Below are 13524 nucleotides of genomic sequence, written 5' to 3' on the forward strand. Positions count from 1 at the left end.
GAGCGCTTTTAAATTTTTGAGTAACTTATTTCTAACCGATCACTTGCTAGGCATTGCATTCACCTTCTGGGAGACAGGTATCAGGCATCAGAAAACAGTGCCTGTGGCTCCCGGCACATAGCAGAAGATTCATCAGCATCAAGATCAGAGAATAAGAGAACGGATATGAAAGGACAGGAACTATCTTTAAGGTTGTCTTTTCATGGGTGCTTTTAGAAGGAAATGTATTCAGCTAGAAAATGTATCTTTGTTATTTACAAAATATTTGTAATAGTGCTAAAGTGTAGATGATTAAATCTCTGGAAATTCATAAAAGCATGAATCAGTCACCCCACCAGCACCTCCACCACCTGGCTCCTGTAGCACAGCTCCTGCAGTGGCCACTGGATGCACGTGGCAAAAGTCCTGTCCATATACTTCACATCACCAGGATCTTTCCCATCACTTTCTTCCTCCTGCAGCTCTGCCTCTTCCTCCTGTACATCTTCTTCCTCCTCCTGTTTTGTGTGGCTGTTGAAGCTCTCTTTGTCTCCCTGTGGCTCCTGCATCATCTCCAGGTCCTTCTCTCCCGGCCCACTGAACCCCTTCTCTGTCTCTCTCTGTCCCTTGCAGGCCATGGCCACCATGGTTGCCACACATCTTGGCATCTCTTCTAAAACCCCTCATTCTGAGAGCACAAAACATAGGTAACAAACTGGATGAGGACACAGAGGAGCAGATGAAGGAGCGTGAGGAGATGCTGAGCTGGGAGATGGCTCATCTGCTAGAGGAGGTGGAGGAACTGGAGCAGAGGATCCAGGAGCCGATTAATGTGCACCTGCAAAGACGTTAAACAGCTATAGTCCCAGCAGCAATCCCTGGGGGATTCCGCTCACCATGGGTCTCCATTTGGACACTCAGCCATTGATCACAAGTCTTTGAGAGCGGCCATCAAGCCAACTACATATTCACTGATGAGTCCATGTGTATACCCCTTCATGCTCCAAGGATCGGGAGCAAAGCTGGGGCTCTCCTTTATTCCCCACAAGTCTGAGGAAGGGTTTCAGAAAGCAGAGATGAATGGAACAGTTGCAGGCCCAGCTGTGCTGCTGGCACTCAAGCTTTTGGTTACTGTGATCATGAATAACCCATATTTGAAAAGCCAGGTCTGGGAGGAAAGCGATGGCAAGTGTTCCCCTGACCGCTTGACGCAGGGGCCAAAACGGGAGAGTGCGGGACACAGAAAGGGAAGGGAAATCCCTGCGCAGCAGCCCTCCGCCAGGAGCAGCAGCGTCCTCCTCTCAAGACCACAGTGGCTTCAGAGCTCCCTGTGCTTCGTGCAGGGGGCGTGTACCAGATGACCTTTCAGGGTCCCCTCCAACCCAATGCATGCCATGAGTCTCTGATTCTGTGATCCTACGACTCGCTGATGCTCTAAATTTTGCCCTGCTTTCCCACCGCACTGTGGCAAGCATGGTGACAATGTCCCACGGGCCCTCAAACCCTTGTCTTCACAGGGTTTGGAGGGATAATCTGACCATGCCAGATTCTCCAGGGAGCTGGTACTGCAGAAGTGTCCATTCAAGCCATGGAGAAGAGGGTGCTTGTGTCAGCTGGGGGGGAGCTGTCCTCTGGGAAATCTCCACCTGCCGGGTGAAAGCACCAAGAGCACATCCATGACCAGAAGCACAGAGGCCTGTCCTGCCAGGGGGTTGGTACATTGTGGGTCTCAGGGCTTGCTGGCCTGGGGCAGCTGTGAGTTGCTGAGCCAGGCTGGGGCAGAGGGCCGGAGCTGTTTGTTGGGCATGGCTGTGATGCGCTGTGGCATTGTGATGTCACAGGGGATGGCTGGGCAGGGGCATTTGTGATGTCATAGGGAATGGGTAGGCAGGGGGGCTATAAATGTGCCAGCAGGCAGTGTTGCCCCAGCTTGGTGTGGACCAGCAGTAAGTGAGGGTGTGGGGGGAGACTGGGCGGGATGAGGGCAGGGGAAGAAACACAGGTCCCTTGGGTTTGGGTTCTTACTCTGCATTGAGGGCAAGCAGCCACTCGAGAGGAACATGGGCAGGGCAGAGTGCCACTGGCATCAGGGCTGGGTGCAGGCCTTGCAGCCTCCCAGCTGCCTGGCCCCTTCTCTGCCCCTTGCCTCCCTGGGGCTCCCTCGCTCCCAGCCCCACTGAACCCCTTCTCTCTCTCTTCCCCTTGCAGGCCATGGCAGCCATGTTTGCCACACGTGCCCTGGCATCCGTTTTGAAATCGCTCATTCTGGGAGCACAAAACGTTGGTTATGACCTGGACGAGGGCACAGAGCAGCGGATGACGCAGCGCCAGGAGATGCTGAGCCGGGAGATGGCTCGTCTGCTGAAGGAGGTGGAGGAACTGGAGCAGAGGAGCCAGGAGCAGGGCAATGATGCCTGGAGAACAATGCTCTTGGCTGCCTCGCAGCGGTGGCAGTTCTGGGCCATTGCCGGCGTCCTTCTCCTGCTCTTGGTGCTGTGCTGGTGGCTCAGGAAATGGACCCATGAGCCGGCCCGCAGCAGAGGCAAGGAGATCTTCAGCAGCTGCATAGAGTTGGGGCAAGAAGAGGAGGGGCAAGAAGAGGAGGAGCAGAAAGAGGAGGCAGAGGAGCTGCAGGAGGAAGGTGGTGATGGAGAAGATCCCGACGATGTGAAGGCTATGGACAGGCTGTTTGCTAAGCGCTTCCGGTGGCCAGTGCAGGAGCTGCGCTACAGGAGACGGGTGGTGGAGGAGCAGGTGGCAGAACTCATCCAGGTCTACCAAGAGCTCTCCTCTGGTACCTATTTCCCAGTGATGCAGCCACCCATTGGGGTAGGCAGCACCTACGAAGGTTGGAGTCATTGTGGGGATGATGCTGTCTACCGCCTGCTGGTGCCACTGAAACCCGGACGTGCCCACGCCTTCCGCTTGAAAGAGAGCATCGTGGAGGAGAGGCCAAAGAGAACCTTCCGGGTCCAAGTGCAGCTGAAGTGCACCTGCGCAGCAGAAGAACCGGCGGAGAACGTGCCGTGCTTCCTCCACCATCCTGACAAGAGGCAGAGGAGACACGGGCGGGAACACCTCCTCAGCGTGCTCTGCACTGGCTCCTACCTAGATGTACAGAAGACAGTGGCCTGGTTCCAGGACTTTGTGAGGTGTGTATGGGGGGTGAAGCCTAAGATGCGTCACTACCGTCTGAAGGTGCTGCCCTCCCCACGCTCCTGCAAGCTGCAGCTGAGAGATCGATTCGAGAGAGCCTTTGTCATTGAGCTGATACTTGGGCTGCAGCGAGGTGACTCGGACATCTTCCTGTGCAGCCGCAGCAGAGAGGCCACCTTGACCACAAGCACGACGTGGTCAGCGAGCTGTGCTGTGGCAGAGGTGAAGTTCTTCCAGCATATCGCCAGGCAGGTGCCACATGGCAGCTACCACCTGAAGTGCCTGCATGTCTGCACCCAAATCCTGGCAGGCACAGGCTTTTCAAGTGCTGCCATGAAGGCGACTGTGATGCACCTCCTGACTACCACACCCCTGTCAGGCTGGTGCAGTGGAGATTTCGTGGAACGGCTCAAGGACATCATGCAGTACCTGCGCTGCTGTCTGGACAAGAAACATCTCCACCACTTCTTCCTTGGCAATGACAACGTGCCTGAGGAGATAAGCTTGCCCCCGGCCTACGAAATGGCTGAGCCACTCAACCTCTTCCAGGGCCTGGCACAGGATCCAGCCGCCCACGCCAAGGCACTCTGTGACTTTGAGGAGATTTATGATAGGCTCTTAAGGCTGCTCAGCTCTGGACAACACTAAGAGATCTTTACGTCCGTCAAAACCGTGTCCTCCCAGTTTAGAGACCAGGATGTCATGCGGGACAGTGTCAAATGCTTTGAACCAAGCCAGGAAGACCATGTCATTTGCAAGAACCTTACACAATGCAGTGGAGTTCTTAACCAGAACTGATATTTTGTCTTAAAAGTAATCCCTACGGCTCGATACCAACTCGTGTAAAAGAACGCACATCAATCGTACATAGAGTGTTGGAAATCCTAAGTAGTTCAAAATGAATTTATGTTGTTTAAAAGAGATGTTAGTCCTCATTGTAACAAAAAATAAAAAATGTAAAAACAAAATAAAAAAAAATGTAAAAAAAAATTAAAAATGTAAAAAAAAAAGTAAAAAAAATTTAAAAATTTAAAAATGTCCAAAAAAATTAAAAAAATAAAACCCCCACAAACCCAAACAGATTTTCGTAGCTTTTATGAATTTCCAGAGATTTAATCATCTACACTTTAGCACTATTACAAATATTTTGTAAATAACAAAGATACATTTTCTAGCTGAATACATTTCCTTCTAAAAGCACCCATGAAAAGACAACCTTAAAGATAGTTCCTGTCCTTTCATATCCGTTCTCTTATTCTCTGATCTTGATGCTGATGAATCTTCTGCTATGTGCCGGGAGCCACAGGCACTGTTTTCTGATGCCTGATACCTGTCTCCCAGAAGGTGAATGCAATGCCTAGCAAGTGATCGGTTAGAAATAAGTTACTCAAAAATTTAAAAGCGCTCAAGTGTTGCTTCTCTATGGAGCTGTCCTGCCCACATTGCCGTCCAGACAATTCCTCTACAGTTTGCTGCCCACCAGGAGATCACATTTGTGACGTCACCGAGTGACGTTCAAACTTGCTGTAGCCTTGCAGGCTGGTTTTGACTCCTACTGCACCATGTAAGGTCCCATGACATTGTGGCAAGGCAAATTCAAAGCACCCTGAGAGACTGTATATCCCTCGGTGCTCCAAGGATCGGGAGCAAAGCTGGGGCTCTCCTTTATTCCCCACAAGTCTGAGGAAGGGTTTCAGAAAGCAGAGATGAATGGAACAGTTGCAGGCCCAGCTGTGCTGCTGGCACTCAAGCTTTTGGTTACTGTGATCATGAATAACCCATATTTGAAAAGCCAGGTCTGGGAGGAAAGCGATGGCAAGTGTTCCCCTGACCGCTTGACGCAGGGGCCAAAACGGGAGAGTGCGGGACACAGAAAGGGAAGGGAAATCCCTGCGCAGCAGCCCTCCGCCAGGAGCAGCAGCGTCCTCCTCTCAAGACCACAGTGGCTTCAGAGCTCCCTGTGCTTCGTGCAGGGGGCGTGTACCAGATGACCTTTCAGGGTCCCCTCCAACCCAATGCATGCCATGAGTCTCTGATTCTGTGATCCTACGACTCGCTGATGCTCTAAATTTTGCCCTGCTTTCCCACCGCACTGTGGCAAGCATGGTGACAATGTCCCACGGGCCCTCAAACCCTTGTCTTCACAGGGTTTGGAGGGATAATCTGACCATGCCAGATTCTCCAGGGAGCTGGTACTGCAGAAGTGTCCATTCAAGCCATGGAGAAGAGGGTGCTTGTGTCAGCTGGGGGGGAGCTGTCCTCTGGGAAATCTCCACCTGCCGGGTGAAAGCACCAAGAGCACATCCATGACCAGAAGCACAGAGGCCTGTCCTGCCAGGGGGTTGGTACATTGTGGGTCTCAGGGCTTGCTGGCCTGGGGCAGCTGTGAGTTGCTGAGCCAGGCTGGGGCAGAGGGCCGGAGCTGTTTGTTGGGCATGGCTGTGATGCGCTGTGGCATTGTGATGTCACAGGGGATGGCTGGGCAGGGGCATTTGTGATGTCATAGGGAATGGGTAGGCAGGGGGGCTATAAATGTGCCAGCAGGCAGTGTTGCCCCAGCTTGGTGTGGACCAGCAGTAAGTGAGGGTGTGGGGGGAGACTGGGCGGGATGAGGGCAGGGGAAGAAACACAGGTCCCTTGGGTTTGGGTTCTTACTCTGCATTGAGGGCAAGCAGCCACTCGAGAGGAACATGGGCAGGGCAGAGTGCCACTGGCATCAGGGCTGGGTGCAGGCCTTGCAGCCTCCCAGCTGCCTGGCCCCTTCTCTGCCCCTTGCCTCCCTGGGGCTCCCTCGCTCCCAGCCCCACTGAACCCCTTCTCTCTCTCTTCCCCTTGCAGGCCATGGCAGCCATGTTTGCCACACGTGCCCTGGCATCCGTTTTGAAATCGCTCATTCTGGGAGCACAAAACGTTGGTTATGACCTGGACGAGGGCACAGAGCAGCGGATGACGCAGCGCCAGGAGATGCTGAGCCGGGAGATGGCTCGTCTGCTGAAGGAGGTGGAGGAACTGGAGCAGAGGAGCCAGGAGCAGGGCAATGATGCCTGGAGAACAATGCTCTTGGCTGCCTCGCAGCGGTGGCAGTTCTGGGCCATTGCCGGCGTCCTTCTCCTGCTCTTGGTGCTGTGCTGGTGGCTCAGGAAATGGACCCATGAGCCGGCCCGCAGCAGAGGCAAGGAGATCTTCAGCAGCTGCATAGAGTTGGGGCAAGAAGAGGAGGGGCAAGAAGAGGAGGAGCAGAAAGAGGAGGCAGAGGAGCTGCAGGAGGAAGGTGGTGATGGAGAAGATCCCGACGATGTGAAGGCTATGGACAGGCTGTTTGCTAAGCGCTTCCGGTGGCCAGTGCAGGAGCTGCGCTACAGGAGACGGGTGGTGGAGGAGCAGGTGGCAGAACTCATCCAGGTCTACCAAGAGCTCTCCTCTGGTACCTATTTCCCAGTGATGCAGCCACCCATTGGGGTAGGCAGCACCTACGAAGGTTGGAGTCATTGTGGGGATGATGCTGTCTACCGCCTGCTGGTGCCACTGAAACCCGGACGTGCCCACGCCTTCCGCTTGAAAGAGAGCATCGTGGAGGAGAGGCCAAAGAGAACCTTCCGGGTCCAAGTGCAGCTGAAGTGCACCTGCGCAGCAGAAGAACCGGCGGAGAACGTGCCGTGCTTCCTCCACCATCCTGACAAGAGGCAGAGGAGACACGGGCGGGAACACCTCCTCAGCGTGCTCTGCACTGGCTCCTACCTAGATGTACAGAAGACAGTGGCCTGGTTCCAGGACTTTGTGAGGTGTGTATGGGGGGTGAAGCCTAAGATGCGTCACTACCGTCTGAAGGTGCTGCCCTCCCCACGCTCCTGCAAGCTGCAGCTGAGAGATCGATTCGAGAGAGCCTTTGTCATTGAGCCGATACTTGGGCTGCAGCGAGGTGACTCGGACATCTTCCTGTGCAGCCGCAGCAGAGAGGCCACCTTGACCACAAGCACGACGTGGTCAGCGAGCTGTGCTGTGGCAGAGGTGAAGTTCTTCCAGCATATCGCCAGGCAGGTGCCACATGGCAGCTACCACCTGAAGTGCCTGCATGTCTGCACCCAAATCCTGGCAGGCACAGGCTTTTCAAGTGCTGCCATGAAGGCGACTGTGATGCACCTCCTGACTACCACACCCCTGTCAGGCTGGTGCAGTGGAGATTTCGTGGAACGGCTCAAGGACATCATGCAGTACCTGCGCTGCTGTCTGGACAAGAAACATCTCCACCACTTCTTCCTTGGCAATGACAACGTGCCTGAGGAGATAAGCTTGCCCCCGGCCTACGAAATGGCTGAGCCACTCAACCTCTTCCAGGGCCTGGCACAGGATCCAGCCGCCCACGCCAAGGCACTCTGTGACTTTGAGGAGATTTATGATAGGCTCTTAAGGCTGCTCAGCTCTGGACAACACTAAGAGATCTTTACGTCCGTCAAAACCGTGTCCTCCCAGTTTAGAGACCAGGATGTCATGCGGGACAGTGTCAAATGCTTTGAACCAAGCCAGGAAGACCATGTCATTTGCAAGAACCTTACACAATGCAGTGGAGTTCTTAACCAGAACTGATATTTTGTCTTAAAAGTAATCCCTACGGCTCGATACCAACTCGTGTAAAAGAACGCACATCAATCGTACATAGAGTGTTGGAAATCCTAAGTAGTTCAAAATGAATTTATGTTGTTTAAAAGAGATGTTAGTCCTCATTGTAACAAAAAATAAAAAATGTAAAAACAAAATAAAAAAAAATGTAAAAAAAAATTAAAAATGTAAAAAAAAAAGTAAAAAAAATTTAAAAATTTAAAAATGTCCAAAAAAAATTAAAAAAATAAAACCCCCACAAACCCAAACAGATTTTCGTAGCTTTTATGAATTTCCAGAGATTTAATCATCTACACTTTAGCACTATTACAAATATTTTGTAAATAACAAAGATACATTTTCTAGCTGAATACATTTCCTTCTAAAAGCACCCATGAAAAGACAACCTTAAAGATAGTTCCTGTCCTTTCATATCCGTTCTCTTATTCTCTGATCTTGATGCTGATGAATCTTCTGCTATGTGCCGGGAGCCACAGGCACTGTTTTCTGATGCCTGATACCTGTCTCCCAGAAGGTGAATGCAATGCCTAGCAAGTGATCGGTTAGAAATAAGTTACTCAAAAATTTAAAAGCGCTCAAGTGTTGCTTCTCTATGGAGCTGTCCTGCCCACATTGCCGTCCAGACAATTCCTCTACAGTTTGCTGCCCACCAGGAGATCACATTTGTGACGTCACCGAGTGACGTTCAAACTTGCTGTAGCCTTGCAGGCTGGTTTTGACTCCTACTGCACCATGTAAGGTCCCATGACATTGTGGCAAGGCAAATTCAAAGCACCCTGAGAGACTGTATATCCCTCGGTGCTCCAAGGATCGGGAGCAAAGCTGGGGCTCTCCTTTATTCCCCACAAGTCTGAGGAAGGGTTTCAGAAAGCAGAGATGAATGGAACAGTTGCAGGCCCAGCTGTGCTGCTGGCACTCAAGCTTTTGGTTACTGTGATCATGAATAACCCATATTTGAAAAGCCAGGTCTGGGAGGAAAGCGATGGCAAGTGTTCCCCTGACCGCTTGACGCAGGGGCCAAAACGGGAGAGTGCGGGACACAGAAAGGGAAGGGAAATCCCTGCGCAGCAGCCCTCCGCCAGGAGCAGCAGCGTCCTCCTCTCAAGACCACAGTGGCTTCAGAGCTCCCTGTGCTTCGTGCAGGGGGCGTGTACCAGATGACCTTTCAGGGTCCCCTCCAACCCAATGCATGCCATGAGTCTCTGATTCTGTGATCCTACGACTCGCTGATGCTCTAAATTTTGCCCTGCTTTCCCACCGCACTGTGGCAAGCATGGTGACAATGTCCCACGGGCCCTCAAACCCTTGTCTTCACAGGGTTTGGAGGGATAATCTGACCATGCCAGATTCTCCAGGGAGCTGGTACTGCAGAAGTGTCCATTCAAGCCATGGAGAAGAGGGTGCTTGTGTCAGCTGGGGGGGAGCTGTCCTCTGGGAAATCTCCACCTGCCGGGTGAAAGCACCAAGAGCACATCCATGACCAGAAGCACAGAGGCCTGTCCTGCCAGGGGGTTGGTACATTGTGGGTCTCAGGGCTTGCTGGCCTGGGGCAGCTGTGAGTTGCTGAGCCAGGCTGGGGCAGAGGGCCGGAGCTGTTTGTTGGGCATGGCTGTGATGCGCTGTGGCATTGTGATGTCACAGGGGATGGCTGGGCAGGGGCATTTGTGATGTCATAGGGAATGGGTAGGCAGGGGGGCTATAAATGTGCCAGCAGGCAGTGTTGCCCCAGCTTGGTGTGGACCAGCAGTAAGTGAGGGTGTGGGGGGAGACTGGGCGGGATGAGGGCAGGGGAAGAAACACAGGTCCCTTGGGTTTGGGTTCTTACTCTGCATTGAGGGCAAGCAGCCACTCGAGAGGAACATGGGCAGGGCAGAGTGCCACTGGCATCAGGGCTGGGTGCAGGCCTTGCAGCCTCCCAGCTGCCTGGCCCCTTCTCTGCCCCTTGCCTCCCTGGGGCTCCCTCGCTCCCAGCCCCACTGAACCCCTTCTCTCTCTCTTCCCCTTGCAGGCCATGGCAGCCATGTTTGCCACACGTGCCCTGGCATCCGTTTTGAAATCGCTCATTCTGGGAGCACAAAACGTTGGTTATGACCTGGACGAGGGCACAGAGCAGCGGATGACGCAGCGCCAGGAGATGCTGAGCCGGGAGATGGCTCGTCTGCTGAAGGAGGTGGAGGAACTGGAGCAGAGGAGCCAGGAGCAGGGCAATGATGCCTGGAGAACAATGCTCTTGGCTGCCTCGCAGCGGTGGCAGTTCTGGGCCATTGCCGGCGTCCTTCTCCTGCTCTTGGTGCTGTGCTGGTGGCTCAGGAAATGGACCCATGAGCCGGCCCGCAGCAGAGGCAAGGAGATCTTCAGCAGCTGCATAGAGTTGGGGCAAGAAGAGGAGGGGCAAGAAGAGGAGGAGCAGAAAGAGGAGGCAGAGGAGCTGCAGGAGGAAGGTGGTGATGGAGAAGATCCCGACGATGTGAAGGCTATGGACAGGCTGTTTGCTAAGCGCTTCCGGTGGCCAGTGCAGGAGCTGCGCTACAGGAGACGGGTGGTGGAGGAGCAGGTGGCAGAACTCATCCAGGTCTACCAAGAGCTCTCCTCTGGTACCTATTTCCCAGTGATGCAGCCACCCATTGGGGTAGGCAGCACCTACGAAGGTTGGAGTCATTGTGGGGATGATGCTGTCTACCGCCTGCTGGTGCCACTGAAACCCGGATGTGCCCACGCCTTCCGCTTGAAAGAGAGCATCGTGGAGGAGAGGCCAAAGAGAACCTTCCGGGTCCAAGTGCAGCTGAAGTGCACCTGCGCAGCAGAAGAACCGGCGGAGAACGTGCCGTGCTTCCTCCACCATCCTGACAAGAGGCAGAGGAGACACGGGCGGGAACACCTCCTCAGCGTGCTCTGCACTGGCTCCTACCTAGATGTACAGAAGACAGTGGCCTGGTTCCAGGACTTTGTGAGGTGTGTATGGGGGGTGAAGCCTAAGATGCGTCACTACCGTCTGAAGGTGCTGCCCTCCCCACGCTCCTGCAAGCTGCAGCTGAGAGATCGATTCGAGAGAGCCTTTGTCATTGAGCTGATACTTGGGCTGCAGCGAGGTGACTCGGACATCTTCCTGTGCAGCCGCAGCAGAGAGGCCACCTTGACCACAAGCACGACGTGGTCAGCGAGCTGTGCTGTGGCAGAGGTGAAGTTCTTCCAGCATATCGCCAGGCAGGTGCCACATGGCAGCTACCACCTGAAGTGCCTGCATGTCTGCACCCAAATCCTGGCAGGCACAGGCTTTTCAAGTGCTGCCATGAAGGCGACTGTGATGCACCTCCTGACTACCACACCCCTGTCAGGCTGGTGCAGTGGAGATTTCGTGGAACGGCTCAAGGACATCATGCAGTACCTGCGCTGCTGTCTGGACAAGAAACATCTCCACCACTTCTTCCTTGGCAATGACAACGTGCCTGAGGAGATAAGCTTGCCCCCGGCCTACGAAATGGCTGAGCCACTCAACCTCTTCCAGGGCCTGGCACAGGATCCAGCCGCCCACGCCAAGGCACTCTGTGACTTTGAGGAGATTTATGATAGGCTCTTAAGGCTGCTCAGCTCTGGACAACACTAAGAGATCTTTACGTCCGTCAAAACCGTGTCCTCCCAGTTTAGAGACCAGGATGTCATGCGGGACAGTGTCACATGCTTTGAACCAAGCCAGGAAGACCATGTCATTTGCAAGAACCTTACACAATGCAGTGGAGTTCTTAACCAGAACTGATATTTTGTCTTAAAAGTAATCCCTACGGCTCGATACCAACTCGTGTAAAAGAACGCACATCAATCGTACATAGAGTGTTGGAAATCCTAAGTAGTTCAAAATGAATTTATGTTGTTTAAAAGAGATGTTAGTCCTCATTGTAACAAAAAATAAAAAATGTAAAAACAAAATAAAAAAAAAATGTAAAAAAAAATTAAAAATGTAAAAAAAAAGTAAAAAAAATTTAAAAATTTAAAAATGTCCAAAAAAATTAAAAAAATAAAACCCCCACAAACCCAAACAGATTTTCGTAGCTTTTATGAATTTCCAGAGATTTAATCATCTACACTTTAGCACTATTACAAATATTTTGTAAATAACAAAGATACATTTTCTAGCTGAATACATTTCCTTCTAAAAGCACCCATGAAAAGACAACCTTAAAGATAGTTCCTGTCCTTTCATATCCGTTCTCTTATTCTCTGATCTTGATGCTGATGAATCTTCTGCTATGTGCCGGGAGCCACAGGCACTGTTTTCTGATGCCTGATACCTGTCTCCCAGAAGGTGAATGCAATGCCTAGCAAGTGATCGGTTAGAAATAAGTTACTCAAAAATTTAAAAGCGCTCAAGTGTTGCTTCTCTATGGAGCTGTCCTGCCCACATTGCCGTCCAGACAATTCCTCTACAGTTTGCTGCCCACCAGGAGATCACATTTGTGACGTCACCGAGTGATGTTCAAACTTGCTGTAGCCTTGCAGGCTGGTTTTGACTCCTACTGCACCATGTAAGGTCCCATGACATTGTGGCAAGGCAAATTCAAAGCACCCTGAGAGACTGTATATCCCTCGGTGCTCCAAGGATCGGGAGCAAAGCTGGGGCTCTCCTTTATTCCCCACAAGTCTGAGGAAGGGTTTCAGAAAGCAGAGATGAGTGGAACAGTTGCAGGCCCAGCTGTGCTGCTGGCACTCAAGCTTTTGGTTACTGTGATCATGAATAACCCATATTTGAAAAGCCAGGTCTGGGAGGAAAGCGATGGCAAGTGCTCCCCTGACCGCTTGACGCAGGGGCCAAAACGGGAGAGTGCGGGACACAGAAAGGGAAGGGAAATCCCTGCGCAGCAGCCCTCCGCCAGGAGCAGCAGCGTCCTCCTCTCAAGACCACAGTGGCTTCAGAGCTGCCCGTGCTTCGTGCAGGGGGCGTGTACCGGATGACCTTTCAAGGTCCCCTCCAACCCAGTGCATGCCATGAGTCTCTGACCCTGTGATCCTACGATTCTCTGATGCTCTGATTTTTGCCCTGCTTTCCCACCGCACTATGGCAAGCACGGCAAGGAACGGAGAGCGCCTTTTAGCACTCACTCGGCTTTTCCTAAGCGTTCGAGGACAGACGTGTGGGAGCTGCATCTTCCTCAGCCCCACGCCTGTGTGCCCTCATGGAGGCGCGGCTCCGGAGCGAGCCCTCAATGCCTGCGCCCTGGCTTCCGTTCCGGGCTGCTGCCTTTCCCTCTCCCGCCCTTGCTCTGGCCCCGCGCGGGGCTCCCCAGCGGCTCCCCGCCAGCGCTGCTCGCTCCCGGCGGCTGCCTCCGCGGACCTGGGCAACCTTGGCTCGGCGGGACCCGCAGCTCCGCTCCGCTGCGGGCGGGCCCGGCCCTAGCAGCAACTGCCCTCGGCTACTGACGAAGGTTCATCGGCTTGAGGCGCAGCAGCGTGGCCAGGCGGCCGAGAAGGCCAACAGCAGCCTGGCCTGTTCCACTAACGGTGTGGCCTCCAGCGGTGAGGCAGACACCCTGCCCGCCCCCCGAATACTGGGAAAGGGCCTTAAGCTGGGCCAGGGAAGGTTTAGACTGCACACTAGGAAAGGTTGTCAAGCCTTGCAACAGGCTTCACAGGGAAATGGTGCAGTCGCAACCATCCCTGCGTATATTTAAAAGGCCCATAGATGTGTGGCCGAGGGATATGGTTTAGTGATGGACTTGGCAGTGCTGGAGTAAAGGTCTCTCCCAGCCAAAACGATCCTAGGATTCTATGAAGGGAAGG

The 13524-nt window shown here is 53.2% G+C and overlaps 3 protein-coding genes across 3 annotated transcripts; all 3 read left to right on the plus strand.

The window, feature by feature from the left end:
- The first annotated feature begins 718 nt into the window (after nucleotides 1-718).
- On the plus strand, nucleotides 719-4073 carry LOC137446496 (inositol 1,4,5-trisphosphate receptor-interacting protein-like 1). The gene is made up of 3 exons (XM_068149165.1): nucleotides 719-827; nucleotides 988-1145; nucleotides 2188-4073. Exons 1-3 carry the CDS (start codon nucleotides 719-721, stop codon nucleotides 3781-3783), a joined length of 1863 nt encoding a protein of 620 aa, XP_068005266.1. The 3' UTR covers nucleotides 3784-4073.
- Nucleotides 4074-5940: 1867 nt separating this feature from the next.
- On the plus strand, nucleotides 5941-7852 carry LOC137446497 (inositol 1,4,5-trisphosphate receptor-interacting protein-like 1). Its single transcript, XM_068149166.1, has one exon. It carries the CDS (start codon nucleotides 5977-5979, stop codon nucleotides 7567-7569), a length of 1593 nt encoding a protein of 530 aa, XP_068005267.1. The 5' UTR covers nucleotides 5941-5976; the 3' UTR covers nucleotides 7570-7852.
- A 1911-nt stretch (nucleotides 7853-9763) lies between these two features.
- On the plus strand, nucleotides 9764-11368 carry LOC137446498 (inositol 1,4,5-trisphosphate receptor-interacting protein-like 1). Its single transcript, XM_068149167.1, has one exon. It carries the CDS (start codon nucleotides 9764-9766, stop codon nucleotides 11354-11356), a length of 1593 nt encoding a protein of 530 aa, XP_068005268.1. The 3' UTR covers nucleotides 11357-11368.
- Nucleotides 11369-13524: the final 2156 nt, after the last annotated feature.

The sequence above is a fragment of the Melanerpes formicivorus genome, unplaced genomic scaffold (genome assembly GCF_026170545.1).
Source record: "Melanerpes formicivorus ecotype bairdi unplaced genomic scaffold, bMelFor1.0.p_v2 SCAF_17, whole genome shotgun sequence".
Classification (NCBI taxonomy): domain Eukaryota; kingdom Metazoa; phylum Chordata; class Aves; order Piciformes; family Picidae; genus Melanerpes; species Melanerpes formicivorus.

Excerpts from the sequence above, each read along its gene's own strand:
- LOC137446496 (XM_068149165.1), top strand. The coding sequence starts at position 719 with ATGAAGGAGCGTGAGGAGATGCTGAGCTGGGAGATGGCTCATCTGCTA. Across the intron at positions 828-987 it reads TAATGTGCACCTGCAAAGAC|GATCGGGAGCAAAGCTGGGG; the intron begins GTTAAACAGCTA and ends TCATGCTCCAAG. Across the intron at positions 1,146-2,187 it reads ACCCATATTTGAAAAGCCAG|GCCATGGCAGCCATGTTTGC; the intron begins GTCTGGGAGGAA and ends TTCCCCTTGCAG.
- LOC137446497 (XM_068149166.1), top strand. The coding sequence starts at position 5,977 with ATGGCAGCCATGTTTGCCACACGTGCCCTGGCATCCGTTTTGAAATCG.
- LOC137446498 (XM_068149167.1), top strand. The coding sequence starts at position 9,764 with ATGGCAGCCATGTTTGCCACACGTGCCCTGGCATCCGTTTTGAAATCG.